The 21,940-nt window shown below is 36.4% G+C and overlaps 1 protein-coding gene across 7 annotated transcripts in view; it reads left to right on the plus strand.

Moving 5' to 3' along the window:
• The window catches only part of LOC110464603 (atrial natriuretic peptide receptor 1-like), a 405,449-nt gene that overhangs the window by 216,397 nt on the left and 167,112 nt on the right, over positions 1-21,940 (plus strand). For 5 of the 7 annotated variants that reach the window (XM_021519909.1, XM_021519908.1, XM_021519913.1 and 2 more), the window contains exon 2: positions 600-1,945. The exons of the other annotated variants lie outside the window; for them this stretch is intronic. In XM_021519909.1, the coding sequence (XP_021375584.1) occupies positions 1,201-1,945 (745 nt within the window). In that variant the 5' untranslated portion in view covers positions 600-1,200. The remainder of the gene's footprint in view (positions 1-599; positions 1,946-21,940) is intronic. 7 annotated transcript variants of the gene reach the window in all.

The following is a 21,940-nucleotide window of genomic DNA, read 5'->3' on the forward strand; positions in this document are numbered from 1 at the left end:
ACGTTGTGGTTGCTTAATTCACTTCATTGGGTTTTTTTTTTAAATATGAAAACATAGGATTATCTGAATGCTTTAATTTCATGACAATATCTTTGAAATTTCAATCGAAAAAATATTCGCTATTTTCAGTGAGTGTTTGAGATGACAAATAAAGCATAAAAAGAAAACCGTTAACCGTTTGAATAATGACCTAAAATAAATTAGATCTTAATAATCAAAGCAAATGAAATAAAGTATTATTTGGAATCTGTGTCTAAGAAAAAACAAACTTTTTAAAAATCAGACAAAATGAATACTAATTTCAGCTTTTTGGTGATATTTAGATTCATCGATTCATTTTCCCGACAGAGTGACGACATTATATTAAGTTATTGAAGATTTATGTTTTTCAATTTCATTTACCAACTGGTTACACAGGGTAAACACATTTCGCTTTAAACTTTGAAATATGATTAAAACTTCATTTATTTTTAATTAATATTAACGATTCCATTAAGCATGTAATATTATATTTATTATACTGGTAAGTATGTCCTGTCGTGTATTTGTACTGACGCCCCTGTGGATTTGTTAATTGTCTATTTCCCCCATTGTTATAGAGGAGCCGTGTGAGTGGAGTTATTGATAAGTGTCAACGATTTACGGATTACTCAAAGTGTCACCTGCCAATAGGTGGCCAGTCCAGGAGGATCGAACGCATGAACGGAGTGCTAGCAGCTGTCATACTCAAAGTTATTGTGTTTCAAAGCGAATGCAACAGGGTTGCACATCACAATAGCTGGCTCTCGGAGATAGTGCGTTCTATACACAGGCAGCCTATTAACGTTGATTTGCTCAGTGTAGCTAACAGGCTCGCACAAATAAAATGTTGGCAAACCAAGTGTGTTGAAGGAAGAAGTGTTATAGTGCGCTGCCATCTGTGACAAAATGGAATATCACATCGGTTGATTCATTTTACGGAATAAAATAGAGAGGAAAAAACCGGAAAAAAATTAGTATGCCTATCATGTGATATATTCTTAATACCAGATAGAAATATTGAACTATTCTTCTGTTATGTGTGTTCTTATTAAGAGGATAATATAGCAATAAGATCAAGAGGTGTGTCTCTATGTCAAAATGAAAATAGTTCCAGCGGTTCGTGGAACGGAAACAGATCGTCCTGTTGGGATCATGTGATTTCTTTCTTGGCGATTAAATATGAGACTGGATAAAAGTACGAAACGCAAATCAAGGATGGAACGTATTATACTGAACCAGATATTAAATATGGAGGTAATTTTATATCTCGTACTTTTGCTCATGTGCGGAAGTTGCCTTGGCAAACAGGAAGTGAAATTAGGAGTTCTACTACCGTCTAGGGGAAATTATCCTTTCATAAAGGACAAGGTTCTTCCAGCAATTGAATATGCCATAGAATCGATAGAAAATTCTACAAAATTACCAAATCATAAATTTGTAGTAAATTATCGAGATTCCGAATGTTCGGAGACAATCGGACCTCTGAAGGCGATTGACCTTTACGTTGACCGGGATGTAGATGTCTTTTTTGGTCCTGTCTGTGATTATGCTGTAGCGCCTATAGCGCGATTTTCCGGATATTGGAACATACCAGTTATTAGCGCAGGTGCAACAGTGAAAGCATTTGATAACAAAACAGAGTATAGATTGCTAACAAGAATTCAGGGAGCTTACGCGAAAAATGCCGAATTCGTGCTCGAAGTAGCGAAAGCTTTTAATTGGACAAATGTGGGACTATTTTTTCATGAAAATATGGGGGGAGGAAGGAAAGGCAAAAGTAACTGTTACTTTACTGTGGAACCTATATTTTACAAGCTCAAGAATCAGTTAAAATTTCAACCCAAGTACGAACAATTTGACGAAAATTTCCCTAATGAGTACGATTTTGGAGAACTTCTACTAAAGGCGTCAACCTACACAAGAAGTAAGTAACCTTGTTTTATCTTGACAGCAACAAATGTCGTTTTAAAAGTATTTCATTTCAGCTGTTTTAATGTTAAAAACGTCAGCTTCATTTTAAACCGTCTGTGGCAATTGCCTTCGACGAAGTCTTTCTATACCATGTTCTGCCGAACGTCAACTTACAAGAACGTGAGATTTGTTTGGTGTGTTATGAACGCCGTAAGGTAATCACTAGAAATGCGTAAAAATGAAGCACCAATTTGAAAACTTTGTTTGTAGCTATAAAAATGTCAAATAAGATATTTACTGCAACATATGGTATTTTGTCTATTAAGGATTTATCGATGACACTATAAAGGTCAAATGAATGAAAACCCCATGACAAAAGTGTTCCGAACATATGTAGAATACAGCGATAAAGTGTTCCGAACATATGTAAAATACAGCGATAAAATGTTCCGAAAATATGTAGAATCCAGCGATAATGTGTTCCGAACATATGTAGAATACAGCGATAAAGTGTTCCGAACATATGTAGAATATAGCGATAAAGGAAGGTTCCAATAAAACCCGTTATGCAAATTTAAAACGTTAGAGTATAACAGATATATTGTAGTTAAGGACGTTAATCATGTATTTTAATTTGGTGTACACCCTGTTATTTTTACAATATTAACAATATTACCTTATAGTGATATGTAATGCAAAAATTACGTAACGGTTTTGCGACAACTTGGATATACAGAGACGCCATTTTTCGCCCACAGGTTAAAGGTTGAGCTACATGTTAACCCCAATTGTATGTATTTATTGTCATTATTGTAATGTCATTTAAAATGTATACTGGGAGAAGGCGTTGATAAGTTGTTATAACTTGTGCCTAATCCCTTGTCTATTTTTGACTCCGATTTTGTATTCTAGGTTGATTCTGATGTCTTCTTTCGTCAGTATTTGAAATGAAGCCCTGGCATTAATGTTTTGGAAAAAAAACTCGTTAAATTCCAATATATGTTTGTTTTATTTGATGTTTTTCTGACCTAGAAAAAACGTGACGCCTACTCACGTGGCGCAGTCACCACGGTTAAGTACATAATATATATTGCTTGCTGTGAGGTACCGTCGATCGTGCAATGCACACGTTGTTTGATACCTACACTCATGGAATACACGTTAATGTGCGTGAATTAATATTATGTTTGATGTGCGTCGAAACACGTGCTTGCGTTCCCCGTTATACGACAGAAGTGTAACACAATACACGGTGTAGGTACGACCTCCTACTGTTTTGCAAACATGGGCAGTCTGTGTTCCCGTACACCGCGATATCATGGGACCTAGTTTTACAAGGAAAATATATTATCCGTGTTGATTCCCTTTGTCAGTAAACCTTTATGGTCGGCCTGAAACACGTGCAAAGTAAGCGAATATGTGATCTCTGGCAATAGTTGTGATGAGGCGAGAACAAGCATTTCCACGTATGTTGGATATCCTCCCGGATTCTCACTGTATTTTACGGAGATATTTACGCTGAACATTTGGAACTATATTTTGGAATTTGTATTTCGTATATAGCGTTTTATTTCGGGTCGGCTGTATATTTGATACTTACCTTAATGTCCTATATACTTGGTGCACAAACTATAAATAACTTTGTGTGTGAACTATGCATTACTTTCCAATATTTCGAGCTACAGTGTACTTCAAACCTGAACGTAAATACGCTTATTAAAAAACCGTGATGTACATTCGGGAAATCTCGGAGTTAATCATACGTAATCCACTACACCGATTTGGATTCTTATCTGCGTGTAGCGTTTCCCAAACTCATTCAAGCCGAAAGAGTACTTAATTATGAGGAGGAATCTCCCTTTGTGGACGTTCGGGGATCTGTGGTTTCATTAGAGGTTTTTAGAGTTCGTCCCATTGGGACCTTTGACCTCTAGATGTAACTTTAATCTTCTCATAAAGCTCTTCCTTACAATATCGAACAATATTTTACATGTTACGAAAATAATTACTACTGAATTTTTTATGTTAGGGGAAAAGTTGAGAGAACGCATCACGGACAGGGTTTAATGTATCTTTGAAAAGTCTGTACCATTACAAGGTGTTCGTGTACTCGGCTTTTGCGTTGCTACACGGATGTTAAAAACTTATAGTATAAGTGTTTGTCATTCCAATATGTCTTTAAACTGGAGTATTTGCACTAAGCACCTGGTACAGTAAAACCTGTGTTTATAGGCCACCCATGGGCAATTATAAAAAGTCCCCCCTTAGCACAGGCGGTCTCTTAATACAGGTTCAAGACACACTGAAATCAATATCAAGAGTGAATATTAAAAGTGGTCTCTTGACACAGGTGCTCTCTTAATTGACATGGTCGCATGAGAAAGTATGGCTGTATATGGAATGAAGGTTTTCAAAGGGTCCAAAGTTGATGTAGTATAGTTAAAAATAGAAAAACTACATTGTTTAATTTTTTAATACTTTTGAAATGGCGAGTTATGCTGTTCTATAGCAATAGTTGTTTTTAATAAATTAAAATTAAATGTTTGGTCTGTAGCTGTTTTGCCACACATGTCAAAGTTTTCTGCAATAATTAAACTATAAATGAACCTGTATCAAGATACCAGTATCGAGACGTCCGAAAACGTGGTCTCTTAAACCGGGGGGTCTCTCAATATATGTAGATTTTACAGTGAAAATACACCTTGGGACATTATCAGTGGTCTCATAACACAGGTGGTTTCGTAAAGGAGCTAGTTGCACGATTAGGTTTTATTGTATACATAGATTAATGTAGCATGCTATTAAGCATATATCCGGCAGTATGTTGTGCTGCGACAGATATATGTGTAGCTTAGTTTCAATATCCGGTTGTTCAATATAGCCTCGTTCTGACTGTATACTAACTATAACAGGACTTGTAACGTGTAGACTCATTTGATATAAGTCCTTTGGGCTATCCGTCGCTCGCTCATTTCATCATTTATATATCCGTATTTAATTACCTGAACGTGACGGATTTGACATGCATTGTACATCTAATCGATAAATGTATATAATTATCAATTTCCACCGTTCGCTATCAATAGTACATATCTTTGATTCAATTATTCATCGATTGTAGTTCCGACGGATAATTGTTGTTATCGACTATTTGAGCCTAGCATTATCAATAACGGCTTCCGCATATCATTGCAACATAAGTGTCCCAATGACAGGCATGTCCAATGTAGCGATAAATCCTCAGACAGAGCGATTCTAGATTAGATATAACTGAACTTTAACGTGAATATGTACGAGTATAACCATTAATTACAAAAGAAGCGTCCTTACGACCAAGTTGTTCAACATCAGTTGCTACATCATAAAACGAATCCTGTAAAAACTGTTTATTTGACAATCGATCAAATGTATCTGAAAAATATGGACGAAATAAAATAATTATATTGATAATATTAAACTGCATACTGCACGTCTAAAAATATGACGAATTAATTGATGTTATCTAGAGACAAAATACTATAAATAGGGTCAATTTAAGAAGAAATCATCGGGAAAGATATGAAATTTTAACATTTTACTTCCCCAGCATATTTAGGATACTGCCGGGGTTGAGGAGCCCTGGGATAAGCATCTTCACAATCATGTGTCCTCATATAAAAGGGCTTTCATGCTTTCTTTCATACTTACTAGTAATTATATTATTCTTTTTTTATTTGTACTGTTTTCTTTAACACTCATACTTACATTCGTACTTACATTCAAAATTAACGTAAAGGGCCTTACATACATACATGCGTATACTCCCTTTGCCGCGCCTCCAGGTGAATTACCCCGTAATTGGACTCACTTCCGGAAATAAATCTTTAACTTCACTTCAATATGTTAAATTTGGCACATTATGCCCATTCTATTTTAAATATTTAGAAACCTATATGCGCATATGATGGCCGGGATAGTTAATTTCCTTAAATTAAAAAAGCTGTATTGTTGATAATATTTGATTGTGTAATTTACTTTCTAAAATCAGGTCAGGAATATGAATGATTGTGTCCGGATACAAGAACAGAATCATCACCGAAACTGTTTCGGTTATAAGAAAACTTCCGGAATGTTTTTCTTTTTAGATAACGAATTTATCAATGTAGATTGGCGTTCCGTTATGTACCTTACTGGTACTAATGTCGAAAACACATGTTTTCCACGTACATATGTAGCCTGTTCGATGTCTGAATAGTGTCTTTTGGTGATGATAGCATCTGGGTAAGCAACCATGTCTGACGATAATTAATTTATTCTGTTGTCTGGAAAGATAGCGCAAACAGCGTTTCCATCAGTATACTTATGTCTGCTTTTAAGTGTATTAAGATTTAGGATAGAAAAGAAACCTAGAATTTCCAGACAGAAACATACATGTTTTGTATCTATAGTCTTGGATAGATAGAGGAATACTGATATGCGTTATTATGTGCCTAGTGCCTGCTTCTTCATCCACAAGCTAAATGCACGAGACGTTAACTCAAAATGTCCTAAAATTGATACTGTTTTCGTGTTGTTGACTTTTTCTTTTGATGACAATCTTTGTTTCTTATTGACATCAATTGAAATAGCATATAGTACTGAAACAGCAGAACAGATCACCAATGACGCGTCAAATGACGCTACGCCGGAAAATAATGTTATTATAGAAATACGAATTCGTCTTTGCCTTGGTAATGTTAACAACCAATAATTTTCTAAACTAACATTGTTTCCACGACATATGAATTTGCCATGAAAATAACACCGGAGAAGTAAGCTGTGGATTATTTATTTTTGCTTTAGTAATATTTAAAAAAAAAACATGTGAATATGAATTCGTAGAAAGTAACCCACTACATAGTCGTATGAGGCGACTAATGGCGTGGCTCCTACAGAATCGGGAGCTTTATCGGTGTCTTATACTGGGGGAACATGAGGAAAACCAAAATTAATCTGCAAATCTGCATACTTCCAACTCTTCTTTTAGAGATGTGTCCCTCGACTCCGGTCGTCGTACAACCATAGTTTCAGAGAGGACGTTGAACACAAATTAACATAAAAAGTATTTTGGAGACTGACTTTAATGCGGACAATACTGCGAAATGATTTTGTATTTGTCAATGTGATCGTAAGCTTACAGAATTGAAAATACATTCGAGTGAAAGTTGACATAGTGTTTTCCCTTTTAATGTAGAGTGTGGCATTAAAGAGATACACGTACGTGCGCCGTCCATGTACTCGTCTAAAGAGTACAAGCACTTAGACACTGCATGTTTAAATGTATATTAAAATCGACAAAATGTCCACAAAGAGTATCACATGGGCATTCACCGACTTATGTCACTGACAGACGACAGAGTAGCTGAGAGACGACGACCTGGATGCACCCATGTATTCAGGTGCACGTACAATCACAGCTGCACGCATGTATGAAGTAAAGGATTGTCGTACGAAGCATTCCATTAAACGTATATTTGCATAACATTGTGCGTTCTGCCGCTTTGCAATTTCAGAAAGTCAAACATTATAGTTGAGAAAAGTGAATTTAAACTCATTCTTCTGAAGATATATTTGTTAATTTTCCGAGTTGACAAAAGTCAGTGGTGGAGACTATGTGTTACGTAATCGAACGACAAGGTTGTAAATAAATTGTAATTGTAAGTGTATTAAAGATTTACATAAAGGACCTTCCTGTTTATGCAATATATACTGGAACGAATTCAGGCAATTTGCATAAATCTACATAGATATGAATGCCAAAAGGAGCACGCAGGCTTTTTCTCAGTTCAGGGCACAACCAGGAAAGAATCCGAATAAGCTTATTAATTCTATTTGAATGACAAATAAACGCTGTCGAAAAGTAAAATAAAATTGTTACTAATCCAATGTTTATCTACACAAAAAAATGCATTTTCATTTGAATATTTCTTGTGTAGGACGTCATCAGTTTTGTTGTTGTTTTTGAGATTCATCACATACAACATAATAAACAATGCTGTAGTATCAAGCAACGAATAAATCATATTGACATTAAAGGCGTGTTTCGTCCACATCCTTCCTGTTTCTTCAATATTTGACTATTTATTAAAACTCCCCTTCAACATAATTGCTTCTGTTACTTCTTGCTATTTCTGTATCTATTTTTTTCTAAAAAAAAATCCAACGTTTAGCGTCATGCTTGAACTTGCTTTGTTTCAATCTGTGAGTTTTCAATAATAACACAAGTTGATATTCATACTTCTCTTTCATCTGCCCATACTCTGTCGATTTATGTGTCCCTGTCTGAATCTGTCAGTTTTCTATAAAAACTCATCTGGATATTCGTTTTTCTTTTTCAGTCTTTGATATTTCTATTGTTGTTTTAATATGTGATGTATGTGCAAGCGCAAGTACCATTTGTCGAGATTTCTACTCCTTTTTTTATTTTGAGTTGGGTTTTTTTATTGTCACCGAGTATCGCTACAATATATCTCTAGAGTTTTGAATAATCTGTTGCAGAATATGTTTATATTTGTTCTCCTGTTTCGCTCTGTTTTGGTTTTCTTTCCGTACTTTGTCGATATGCGGTTCATTCCTGTTTTAACCTTTGACCTGCAATGTATTTGTCTTATTGTCGTTTGTCGACATTTCTTCTACTGCTTAAATGTGTGTTTTTCTTTTCTATTAGAACAAACAATATGTAAATCTTTATATTCCTATTTAGATTTGAGAATCTTCTCTTATATCTGTATATACAGGTTACATTTTTTGATATTCGTGCTCACATTTCAATTTATGAGCTTTTTGTTCGTACCTTGTCGATATTTAAATTCTTATTTCATTTGGTGAATTAGCGTTGTACCAAGTCGAAATTTGCTTTCTTATTGTTTTATTCTGTAAATACATCAAAATGTTAACTTATCTTTCAATAGGTTTCTGAATTTTCCGTTGTTACCAAATGTGTCGCTATTTGAGTTTTTCTGCTCATAACCTATCTTAGTACATGCTATTGTGCTCCCCTTTTCAAAATGTTTTTGACTTTTCTGTCTTTTCTCTATGCTAACACTTCAGTTTTTGTGTGTTTTCTGAACAAAACACATTGCCATTTACTGTCTTTTCTCAACATGTTTTTTTCTTAGATTTTTGTTCGTTCAATATGCTGAAACTTGACCTTTTTCAATCTCTTTTCGAACTTTCCGCCAGGGGAAACAAAAACAGCGTTTTATGAAGACAAACAGTTCATGTGACAGCCTAAATACGGCAACCAGGAATAGCTAATGCCCATACCATCCTCATTAGACGCTAGCTTGATTAACGTAATTGGTCTTACAAACTAATTACCTATAATTAAATTTGTGCTCGGTCGACAGAATTGCTAATTTGAGAGTCAGAACGGTGTACTACACATGCGCAGTGGGATTGTCTCATGAATAACAATACTCACATCGTTGGTTTAGATGAAGAATCTACATGGGCAATTTTGTAATTCACTTTCTTCTCAGAAATTCAACCGTGATCGGTTTTGGCGAGGAAATGTCAAAAGTAGTTTATAAAAGGTTCGCACTCCACCCTCCCCGCCCCAACCCCCTTGATAACTCTTTGTCACAAGGTCTATCTGGAGCAGTAGTCTACAGGAATAAATTAACGACATGGGTGAGGAAACACCAATGGTAGCTTTTAATTGAACCAGATGTCAACTATTCCTTCGACAATACTTTGTCACTTGCTCGGATAGGGCGAGTGTACTTTCAATTGACACTACTTTATTATGGGGTTTGTTTGGGTGAGACGTCTCCCTGGGTACATACTTATAATTGGTTCGGTCAGTGAAATTCGACCCAGATAAAAACTATCCATTCGACAGTACTTTTGTCACTTGGTTTGTTTGAGCGAGAAGTCTCCGAGGGATAACTTTAAGACATGATAAGATAGGATAAGGATACTTTCAATTGACGTCTTACAATGTCCCCTCGGCAATGCTTTGCCACATGGTTTATCCCGGCGAGATGTTCCCAAGTGTTACAATATATCAAATATCAACTCTCTAGAACTATGACTTGTGGCCACGGTGGCCGAGTGGTTAAGGCGTCTGATATTCTACTACCGCTAGCACTCCACCACTGGGTCGCGGGTTCGATACCTACGTGGGGCAGTCGCCAGGTACTGGCTGTAGGTCGGTGGTTTTCTCCGGGACACCTGCTTTCCTCCCCCACTAAAGCCTAGCACGTCCTTAAATGACCATAGCTGTTAATAGGACGTAAAACATAAACAAACCAAACAAATGACTAGTGTTTTGGTTGTTGACCCTGTTTTCACTGATAGTTATTGCGCTTGGCTCAAACTTGTCCACAAAGTAGTGTTTTGGTTTTTGTTATATATTACTTGATGATGTTTTATGATTTTGTTAATGTCCCTATCGTTCATATTTCTGGGAAAACACTCCAAACGGTGTGTGATGTATCTTGTGTATTTACGAAAAAGTCAAGGTTCATAACTTTAGAAATAAATAAGAAATAAATAAAACGAACAAACAAATAAATAAAGTAAAATGAAATAATAACAATATTTCAGAAGAAAGAGAAAACGTTCAAAATATTTACAAAATCTGATTTTAAGCACATATATAAAATTCATTTATTTTGCAACAATTATGAAACAAGTCATTTCAACTTGTACTAATCACTCCTGTTGGCCCGGATGTTAGCGCGCAGGTTTCTAAATGTGTGCGGAAACCGGAGTACCCGGAGAAACCCCATGTGGTTGGGCAGGTGACCCCATACCTTTTCACGTCCGATCGGGGATCGAACCCCGGCCACCTTGGTGAAAGTCAAGTGCGCTATCTACTGCACTACCCGACCACCCGTTGAAACCACTAACGATTCATACAGCTTAGTGTAGGCCTCAGTATTACATTTTTAATTTTTAATATAAACACTGAAACAAATTTAAACATTTTATCATATCCTAGGATTCATGTGATCAAACTAAAAAATACGTATGTTTCTACATGTTTTGCTTGTTTGGGTATTCTTTCTCGGAAATTCAATATGAACAGCCAACTTCACTGATTGTTATGCTAATGAAGGCTGAAAAAACCAAAGCATAGATACTGTAAAATCTTAAAAAAAATATTTTCTCGATATTTTCTCGATAATTTTTTTTTTTTTCAATTTTTAATTGATTGCTAATAACAAATAACATTGTAAGGTCCTCATTACTAAAGAAGGCTTGTGCTTGATTCATTGGATTGAGAGAAGACGAGAAAGAAAACACCACAAAATTCAACATTTTACAAATGATTACGCAATTCTTGATCATCTAAATTCCAGTCGTTAATTCCGCTTAAGATTACTCAATTTAGTTCACTTAGCATTTCTTTTACAACGTTCTCCATTTTATTTCATCTTCCACTTTTTTTAATCTAATTAGACGTGTTATATCAGGCTTCCAAACCAGAGTGCCGAACTTTTCCAGTTTTAATTGTCTCCCTTTTTTCAAATCGATAATTAAAACTTGGAAATTGTGTTTCCCTCTCAATAATTGATTGTTTAATTACGAAACTGATGTAATGTCGGATTTACATATCAGAAGCCTGGTTAGATTGATGTGTCAAGCTTCAAAAGTGAAATGACCTGCTCTGTTACCCATTGCATGATCGTACGAGGCAACATTTGGTAAAAAGCTGGTATAATACTCATTGTTTTCGGTGGTGTCTCCATATATGAGCTAAGGACGTCTGTTTTACCTTCCACTTGAAGAAGATTCTTTCTTTTTTTGTGGTATCTGTACATAATTGCAAAGGAGATAACTATTTGGGAAAATAAACCTTTAATATGTAAGGTTGGATAAATTATGAGAATAGCAACTTGGAAAAGTTTTAAATGAACATAAATCTTTCACAAACCATACATTTAATCTAGTAAGCATCCGAAATTAAAAAGACTGACTTATTGTGAAAACCAGTGGTATTGACGCCATTTGCCCAGATAACGTTTGACGTTATCAAAGGGTTTTGCGATAAATTAAGGGAAAGTTAAGAAGAAATCCTAAGAAAACGAGGAAAACAAATCTTGAAATATGTTGGCTTTAAACGAGTTGTCGAATCGAATTAGGGGCACTATATCGAGGTTGTTGCTATACATGAAATAATCATGTATCTTTAAAGGGTGTGTAGCCCTTCGACAAATCACAAATATAATGTATAAGGTTGCATCCTCCCTTAAATATATAGGCCAAAACATATAACTAAATCGGGTTTGTCCTATATACGGCCCATTTAGACTAAAATCAATATCCTCGTCACGAAATACCGATCAGGGTCTACCAGAAACAAATTTATCGCATTAATAGGGCTAAAGAGATATCGTAAAACCAGATGTTACCACGACAGACGGATTGTGACCTTTGAACTTAGTATGACCGTGTATATCGATACGCTGACATCGGCGTATTTGATAGCGCGGAATTCTTAAGGTTCATTGTTTATCATTCATATATTTCTTCGACTCCAGGTGTCTTTTTATTGGATTTTTTCGCTAGATTAAACTAGTGAATGTCGTATACAACAGATAACAATGCCGATGCGTATACAGAGAGTGATGCTCGTTTGTATTGTGGTATAATGGCAAGGACAATTTATATGTGGGAATTCAGAATTTGTTAAAAGGTACCCAACGCGGTCCTAGGGTCAGTCAGTGTTAAGTTTTCAACTGAGTCAAGTATTGAACTTAAATAAAGGCATTAAACATTACAGAAATTGTATTTTTTTCGGAAAGCGTCGGACTTCTACTTCAGAAAGAAACGCTGATTATTTCCGAACGCGTCGGACTTCCACGTCCAGGAAAAATAGAAATATGTTTTCAAGTGAATGTGTATGTTGACTTAACCATGACTTACATTTGCAAAATTTATTTTTTCTTTTATTCACAACCTCACAACAGGAACCGGGGAAAACTAAAAACAAAATGAAGGAAATAATAAACCGTTGCATGACAGTCCGATACTCGAAGACGCGACAGGGTAAACAATAAAAATGCCATTATTGGAAACTAGGTCAAGACGATAGTCGCAAAATCACGTAGAATAAAGGAGCATGAGACGACAGTGCACGGCCATTGACCCAGATTCCGTTTGCCAGTTGCGTGTGATGTACTTCCGGAGGAATCCCGATAGTTTCATATTCAATCCCACAATACACTGCGTTGTAGAACTAATTTCCGGTGTATACTATATATAGAACAAGCGAGGCAATGACTCTGTTCGATGATAGCCCTTGAGCAAGCGACGGATTGTCGTTGGGATTTCATTTACTCTGTCGGAACCCGCGTTTATACATGACAATGACTACAAATCAAGGACTCCTGAGTGACCGCTGGTCACTACTTCGGCCAATTTGTTGGTCGTGGCTGAACACTAATACGACACATGTTCGTCTGTCGGCACACAATTAGTGTCGACACAAAGAAATTGGACAAATTGCTTCTGTTTTCACAAAGCAGCTGGATCTGACCGCAATATTAGTTTCGAAGTGGCAAGGACACATCGGTGACGGCTCCAGTTGTTCCGGGGTTCAAGTGGGATTGCAGGGATCTCCTGGGTACACAGGGGTATAATGGTTCTAGAGAGTCCGGGAGTACGGACGTCCTCGAGTATTCAATCTGACCTTGTTGTGGTATTGATTAACCAATAGAGCGGCTCAACAGACAGCGATATACAACGGGAGTTGTTTCTAAGGCCCATTTTACCTTCGGTAGGCTATTATATCTAAAATTGTATACATGTAGAACTGTTTGGATAGTATTGTTTGGATAAAGAACGCTATCCATAGCTTCGCAAATATATCTGTTTTCAAGTTTTTAACAATAAATTACATACCAACATTCTACAACGTGCACATCACATAATCACGTGATATAATCCGCTGTTATTGTAGAAAATATATAACTATAGCAGAACTATAAGTGGCATAATCCATATTCCTCACCTATAAACAACATGTCTGATTGGATTATGCTGATCACGTGACGATGAATCCAAACATCGTGTCCATCTCACGCGCTCGAGTTTCTCCTGTCTAATTTTTCCTTATCTGAAAACTCTCTAGGAAAAGTAAGAAGCAGACGACAACATTAGCGCGCCAACTTCTTCATATTTTCGGTGGTGTAATTGTTTTCTTTCGCCCTCATGATACATGATTGACTTTGTTGGATCAACGAATTGAGTTTCCCAATCACAAGGGCAATACATGTATGGTGTAGGTTTATTGCTCCAGTTTTGTGTTATGAAGGGTGTGGTAAATCATATTTAGCGGGTTTAAAGATAACGGCAGATAAGATTCACAATGCATTGTGTTAAAAATGAGATGTTTATCCGGATACACACTGCAGCCCATGTTGGGTGTTTCATAAATTACAATGTACTTATGCTCTTTGGTGATATCTTGGTGTTCATCTGCGGTTATTAGTTTGGGGCAAGCCTCTTTAGTGCTGTAATCAACACCCTTAAGTTCCTTATAAATCAATGAGTTAATCTTTGAAATGTTTCGTAGATGAAATAGGCTCCGCACATCTGCTCCGTAACATGTTGTCAGAAATGTCAATTAAGCACGTGTATTTCATGCTGTTATGTGCTGCGTTGCACACAATAGATATAAATTGAGGCCCGGATTGAGATTACGTTTCGAAATCTTGTGATGTATTATATTTCAATGGCAGCTTCATTAAGGACATTTGCTATCAATAAAAAAAACAGGTATATTACTATAGGAACTGTTCCATTAGTGTGTGGGTTCAGATGCAGAACTCGTAAGGTGTGTATATTTCCACGCATCCTCATTAGCGTCAGATTGTGCTGTATTTTATGTACTAACGAATAGAATATTCGATTCATTTTAAAATGTCTTTGCGTTGGATGAATGTTAGCCTTTCGTCTAATGCAACTTTTATAAAATGAAACGTATTATTTTTTTTTAAAGCGAACGTAATGAGGAAGAATGAATTATCGTCAGGAAGCAACTATCTATTAAGGGCATATGACACCTTACTGCGACTTGCACATGCCCCTCCTTTACAAAAGAGTGACATTCAAAGTTAAAGTTAATTACTTTTTATGAACAGTTATTCCGTTTTGGTTAATTAATTGATTGGAACGCCATGCATACAACGTAAACATGTAAAAAATAATTTATTGTTAGCATTTTTTATTAGACACTGTTGATTTAACACATTCTAAGGGAAGAAACTTTTAGATATGTGTTAATCACGCGTGTGCTGTTTGAAAACCATACTATAAACTATATGTATACTACTTCACCAATATATCCCTGTTTATGGTACAAAAACAAACAAACATCGATTCACCTTGCTATGGGTGGTCGGGTGGCGCAGTGGATAGCGCACTTACCTTTCTACAAGGCAGTTGGGGGTTCGATCCCCCAATCGGACGTGAGAAGGTATGGGGTCACCTGCCCGACCACGTGAGTTATCACCGGGTACTCCGGTTTCCTCCCACATTAAGACCCCCCGCGCTAACATCAAGACCAACACGAGTGATTTATATAAGTTGATATAACTTGTGTCATAATGAAATAAATAAAGTTTACATATTACCTTGCTATGGCGTTATGTACATGTCGATCACAGGCAGTACATATAAACACAGGTACGGTAAATAAAAGAACACCTGCAAAGGGAGATAACTCTCACTATTTGTTAGATAACATACTAGTCTCCATTCTCAGAATTACAAATGTGTTATATAGAGTTCATGCTTGTTTTGAATCGTCAGATAACAACAAATATGACGCATTCATATCTTTGCACACGTTATAAAGAAATTAATAGCTTGCCTAAATGTTTTAGCAGATATCAAAAACCAGGAAGTTTTCAAATGGTTTCTTGGAATATTTTATATCAATGCTGTTTATCTCCTGGTTTTAATTAAGATTCAAAATCAATTTCATACAGTTAATGACATGCAAGCTCCTACAGGAAGATTGCTTTAAAAACTCAGTGGTTTCTAAGTGCATTTGCATTTTACTGATAGTGTGTGACAGTTCATGATCTGGTCATAAACATATTTAGCTTTCATGCCTGTGCATATCTCTGAAGTTCTAATAATGATATTCCTTTTGACGACGTGTTTGTCTCATTCATACAAACAACATATCTGTGAAAGTCTTAAGTATACGACCTCGCCGACCTTGTCAATATCTTCGATTTAAAATGCTATTTCAGCCCTCCTTTTTTTTTAATTGATACTGCATATCATCAGGTACGTACTGTATATCATGTAGTTTTCGCGATAAAAAAAATCGTGTACTGTGGATCGGTCAGTTTTCGATATCAAATATTTTTGTGGTAACGATTCAAAAAAATTGTTATCGGACCTTTAAATTTACATCCAAAGTGACGCAATTTTGCTTTATTATGTATTAAAAAAATGGATCACGTATTGCATGCTTAAGCATATAAAATGATTATACAATACAATACCTTTTACAAGATAAATCTTTAAGGGTTTTTATGAATAAAAAAATCATTAACTTTTACTTATGTACACATGCCCTAACAATCTATTCTAGAGTCTGTTCCCTATTATAATATGTCGAGACAGCCCTAATTGGTCTCGGTTTTCTACCGAGACATCCCCGATAGTTCCGTATACAGTTGTGTGTGTAACAACATGCTTTCCTTATTAGGAAATGTCATGGACGAGCATACAAATCGTCTTCCGCAAAGAAATCCCATGGTTTAATACAAACAGTAAATGGACCGACATGTTCCAATCTTATCGCTAAATTCGACATTGCATAAAACTCATCCATTTGAACATTTATCGGATATTTAGCCTTATTTACAATGTTGTATATCATACAAAACAGGTCCAATTAATCGATAAGAAGTCGGATATCTCCAATGTATGTGTCAGGCTTGGCTGACATTAGACATATATGGATACAAGTTTAATTAATTACGTGCTCTATAAGACATGTATATGTGTCGTTCGGCAGAGGTTTCTATATCGAACCCGGTAATGCAGCTTTATCGTAACATGTGCCCGCAATTTGTCTCTTATCCACTTACAACAATTCCTTTAGAATTTCCTTCCGCGTGCGTATGAATATTCCGATATCGATTTAATGTAGTTCCGTTACATTGGTACCTCTTTGCTTACTTTTTATTCATGAATATATGAATATGCTCAATATTGACCTATCTGCACTTTTCTGAAAGTAATTTTCAGTGCACCAACATCTATAATAGACCGGACCGGAAACGAAGGCATGATTTGCATATAATCATCAAACAAGAAACTTGCGACATAATAAACACGTGTATTGTTTTCAAAAGAAACCATATTACGTTTACAGATAAATAAACTACATTTTTGAGTTACATAAAGACAAAGAAATTATAGATATATTCATTGTACGTAACGGTACATATGTTTTTTTGAAGGAAAACCGTGTGTATGAATATTAATAAATTCGATTACCCTAGATCTAACGCTAGCAAGCTAGTGTACAGACACATACTACGTCAAATGAGCTGTATAGCCTTATAACAAACGGTTTACAGAATTATCCCCATACGATTTACTTGAAATCATAGATAAGTTAAAGAAATGAAAGCCTGTTTTCAATCAGGACCAGGTGGTCTGGTGGCGCATTGGGTAACGCATTTGCTCTTCATCGAGGCGGCTGGGGTTTGATTCCCCGATCGGACGTGAAAAGGTGTGTGGTCACCCTGTCCGATACATTGGTTTTCTCCGGGTACTCCAGTTTTCTCTCACATTAAGACCACCATTAAGCTAACACCCGGGCTTACAAGAGTGATACATATAAGTTTAAATAACTTGTTTCATAATGGTTGTAAAATAAATAAAGTAAGTATTAAAATCCGGACCGTAAACAATGTGTAGTACAGACAAGAAACTCTGTGTTATTCGGACATTGAAACCGGAATAATTTTGGCAATTTAACCTTGATAGTCCCTCAGTGAAATTTTAGTGTCCAAAATGCCAAATGTATAAATTATCTGAACTGTAAAATCTTAAATATGTTCTCACCGCTAGAAATTAGTTACCCGATGTTACTTAATAATTCGTGTTAAGATTTTATTTCAATAATTTGAAACATAACATCCGGACTTTGAAACTTAATTGTTCGTAAAAAAGTACTTATCGCGACTGTGCCACTTCAGTTGTTGGGCTGATTATGAAAAATAATAGAAGAACGTCAAATTATTTTGATCAAATGTTCAAAAGCAAATGCCTAAAGTGGATGAAACGACCTGATAGCTTCGTCGGTAATTCAATTCAAGATTCCAGAAGTTAAATATTATGTCAATTTCAGACATAAACAGTTCTGATTTTGGTTATAATTTTAGACCTGTCAGTAATGAACATGGACGAGGTGTTCCGAGTACTGATTATGTATGTTTCATTGCTGATATAAATCCTCACGGAAACCCGAAGAACCGCGCGTCGGTATGTCATCAGCATTACAACGAAACTGACATAGCTTGTATTCACATTCGAATTTGTCATTCATAACAAAAGACGCTCGTGTTTCTAATCAAACAGATCACATGCGCACGTGGAACATAATTAAATTATCAAAGAATTGAAATTTTCGAAAGAAATTGAAAAAAAAAGTTGGTTTATGTATTATCAAGATAACAATGCTGTCAGAGTTTCCGATGATGCTTTTATTAAAAATATGGAATTAACAAGTCGGCCGTACTAAAGCTTAAAGTTAGTACTATCTATTTCACACGCGGAACAAATTAGCACGTCGGCTCTTTCTTTGCAATCATTCATTACGGCGGGGCATTCAACAGCTGAAATCGAGCGATTAGCTGAAGTTACTACACCTATTCTCGAAAATGTGGTATATAGTTTGGATTGTAGTAGAAGCATGAAAAGAAAAAAAAAAGTTTTATTTTTCAAGTCCGAGATCACATAAGTGCAGCAGCAGCAGCAGCGCCTATTTTTCTATTATAGTCCAGACTTATTTTGATCTTCATCCCTTTAGGTTTAGGGGGGAAATTGTGGGCCTGCTGTAGTATCCCACAACATCTTATAAAAGGAGACTAATGTGTAGCCCCTAACCCCGCCCCAGCCCTCTGCAGGATCTGGAGTTATCTTTCTTGACCTCTACTTATGACCTACCGCCCCCTTTACTTTTCTCCCTTCGCTATTTCCTTTACGACGGTGTCTCCTTAATTTGGAACATGTCTTAATATGATTTTATTTAAAATTTAAATAAGATGGCCTTTTGTGGTCAAGCCTAAATAAGCCTTGTTCCCATGCAGTTGGTAGTCTTTCAAGTTTGTCCTCATATTCGATATCCAGGGATTACGCTCACTTAGAGAGCGAAAGTGAGCGTAACCCCTGGATATCCAGGATGGTTTGTCCTATGCTGTTTACTTCGTCCTCACGTGATCAATAGTCCTACTAGTTTGTCAAATTCTGTATGCTTTGTCCGCACATGGTCGGTTGTCTTATCAGTTTGTCCTGTTATGTAAAATGATATACAGTCTGCTAAGCTTAGCTTATTTTGGTATGACCCACATGACAAAGTATATTCCTCATATGGCTGGATTTGTATAATCGGTCTGCCATATTTAGTATAGCCGTTTGAACCGGTCTATTAAGTTTGACCTGGTTAAGTCCGGTTTTATACGTAAGGTCAGGTTGACACGGTCCGGTTAGTAAATGTATGACCTGGTTTTGTCCGGGCTACTAAATATGGACAGGCTGACATGGCCTGTTTAGTATGACCTGGTTTGTGTCAGATGCTCAAGCACTTGCACTCCACGAGAAATGCCGGTGACGTGTACTGAGATATTACAAATTATATCCGTATACAATGTATTGATTACCTTATAGAATTATTTCCTACAGCAAGTTCTTATGGAAACAAAAGCACTAATAACGATAAACAATTATGTGATCATTCGTTGCGGATATTTAATTCCGTTTTCCGGGTTATTGATTAGTATTTACGTTACCTACGTCATTGCAAGTTATCAACGCCATCTTAGGATTCTTGATCTCATTAAATGAGTTCCTAGGAGATGTATTCATATATAGATCAATGAAAGGTATGATTTCATAAAACGGATAGTATCAAGACCTTAGGGACTGTGGTGGTTAGTAGCTAAAACGTCTGACCGACTACAATCACTAGCCCTCCACTCCTGGGTCGCAGGTTCCAGGCCTGCTTCGGGTAGTCGTCAGTAGTTTTTCTCCGGGTACTCCGGTTTTACTCCACCACCAAAACCTGGCACGTCCTTAAATGACCATAGCTGTGGATAAAACGAATAACACTAACAAATAGCTGTATCCTAGCGACAGGTACAGTGTATACGAGAATAATTCCAGAATAGGGATTCGTTACAAGCCACTCCTGCTACCAAAAAATCGAAACCGCTAACTGTTTTCAGGAACGGTTTGAAAATCGAAAATACTATGCAATAATAAAAATTGTGTGCCTAACTCTCCTACTTGCAAATTTACAAAAAACGAAACATATATATCTCGAAAGATAATATACTTAAAAAACTTAGTCAATAATGCCAAAACATATCGACGTCAGAAAAAGAGAAAAAACAAATTGTTTGCTTGGCATTTTTTGATGTAGAACGCATTTTGTCTAGTGTCTTAAAGCTGTTCAGGGCGTTAAGTCGACATAATGCACTCTACACGAAGCAGTTAAGGCTTGGGAATATTGTCAGCGACCAAAAGTCGTTAAGGACGCTACGCCACCATATTTCTCTGTTGGCTATTATCAACAGTGCATAGCCTTACTCGCTGCTGTATTAAAGGACTTTATTCTCTGAAAAGCACAGACCTACTAAAATGTAAGACTTTGTCGCCATTAGTTTAATGAGTCATTCAAACTCCTACAGTGTACAAAGAAAAATCGGTTGGCGGTTCTGTCAACTTTTTCCGAACATTACCCATACCCTTTTTTTGCATAACGACGTTAGAACTTTGAAACGGTAAATGTTTATGGCTTGAAATGTCTGGAAAACATTTACGTTAATACTCTAAACACATTTCATTTTGAAAGTGTAAAAGCTTGTCTTTAACCAAGACAATAATAGTGTTGTAAAACGCTTTAAAATGGCGTATCACGATCAAGCATGGCAGTCATTCGCGTCTTTGATTGTGTTTCCAATACCATGACAATCATGTTAATTGTCCCTAGAGGTTCTTTACTCTCTCGTAGAAATGCCATGTACAAGTCTTGTCCCCGGAGCTTGCCTATGAGCTTTTCTCAGTGTACATAATAATATGAGATCGATTCCCATTTACACTTGGTACAAATACGCGACATTTATATATATACTCCTTGATTTGCCTGTCTGACTACCATTGCGCATGCGCATTGTACAACGGTCTTGGGAGTGTTTGTCCTTTACATTCTTTGTTTCGCTGGAATTAACGAACATGCTTCAGTTTTGAAATAATACGGAGGTGGTCTAGCAATCAATGCCAGATACAGATCGCAGTGTATCCGTATTTCATGAAATAGAACCACCAGATAGCCTTAAATAGCAACTCGGTAAATTAAAGCGTCTTAGAACAATTTTGCAATCTACATGCACCTATGGTGCCCTATTCATATTCTTATATATTACACGTGGTCTGGTGGCGCAGTGGATAGCGCACTCGCCTGTCACCAAGGCGGTCGGACGTGAAAAGGTATGGGGATCACCCGCTCGACCACGTGGGTTTTCTTCTCCGGATACTCCGGTTTCCTCCCACATCACATCGAGACCCCCCCCCCCCCCGCGTAAAAAAATGCTTCTAAATTATTGTATATTTATATATTATAATTATTTGATCATAATGTTTGTGTATAACAGTGCCATGTTGAAACATACATGTAATCACGTTTGGGAAACTGTGTCATACTCTGAGAAGGAGTGTTACATTTTTTTGTCACGTTTGTGAAACAAAATAATTTTTACAATTTTCGTGAACGTACCATACATGATAA

This window comes from Mizuhopecten yessoensis, unplaced genomic scaffold, assembly GCF_002113885.1.
Source record: "Mizuhopecten yessoensis strain PY_sf001 unplaced genomic scaffold, ASM211388v2 scaffold11013, whole genome shotgun sequence".
Taxonomy (NCBI): Eukaryota; Metazoa; Mollusca; class Bivalvia; order Pectinida; family Pectinidae; genus Mizuhopecten; species Mizuhopecten yessoensis.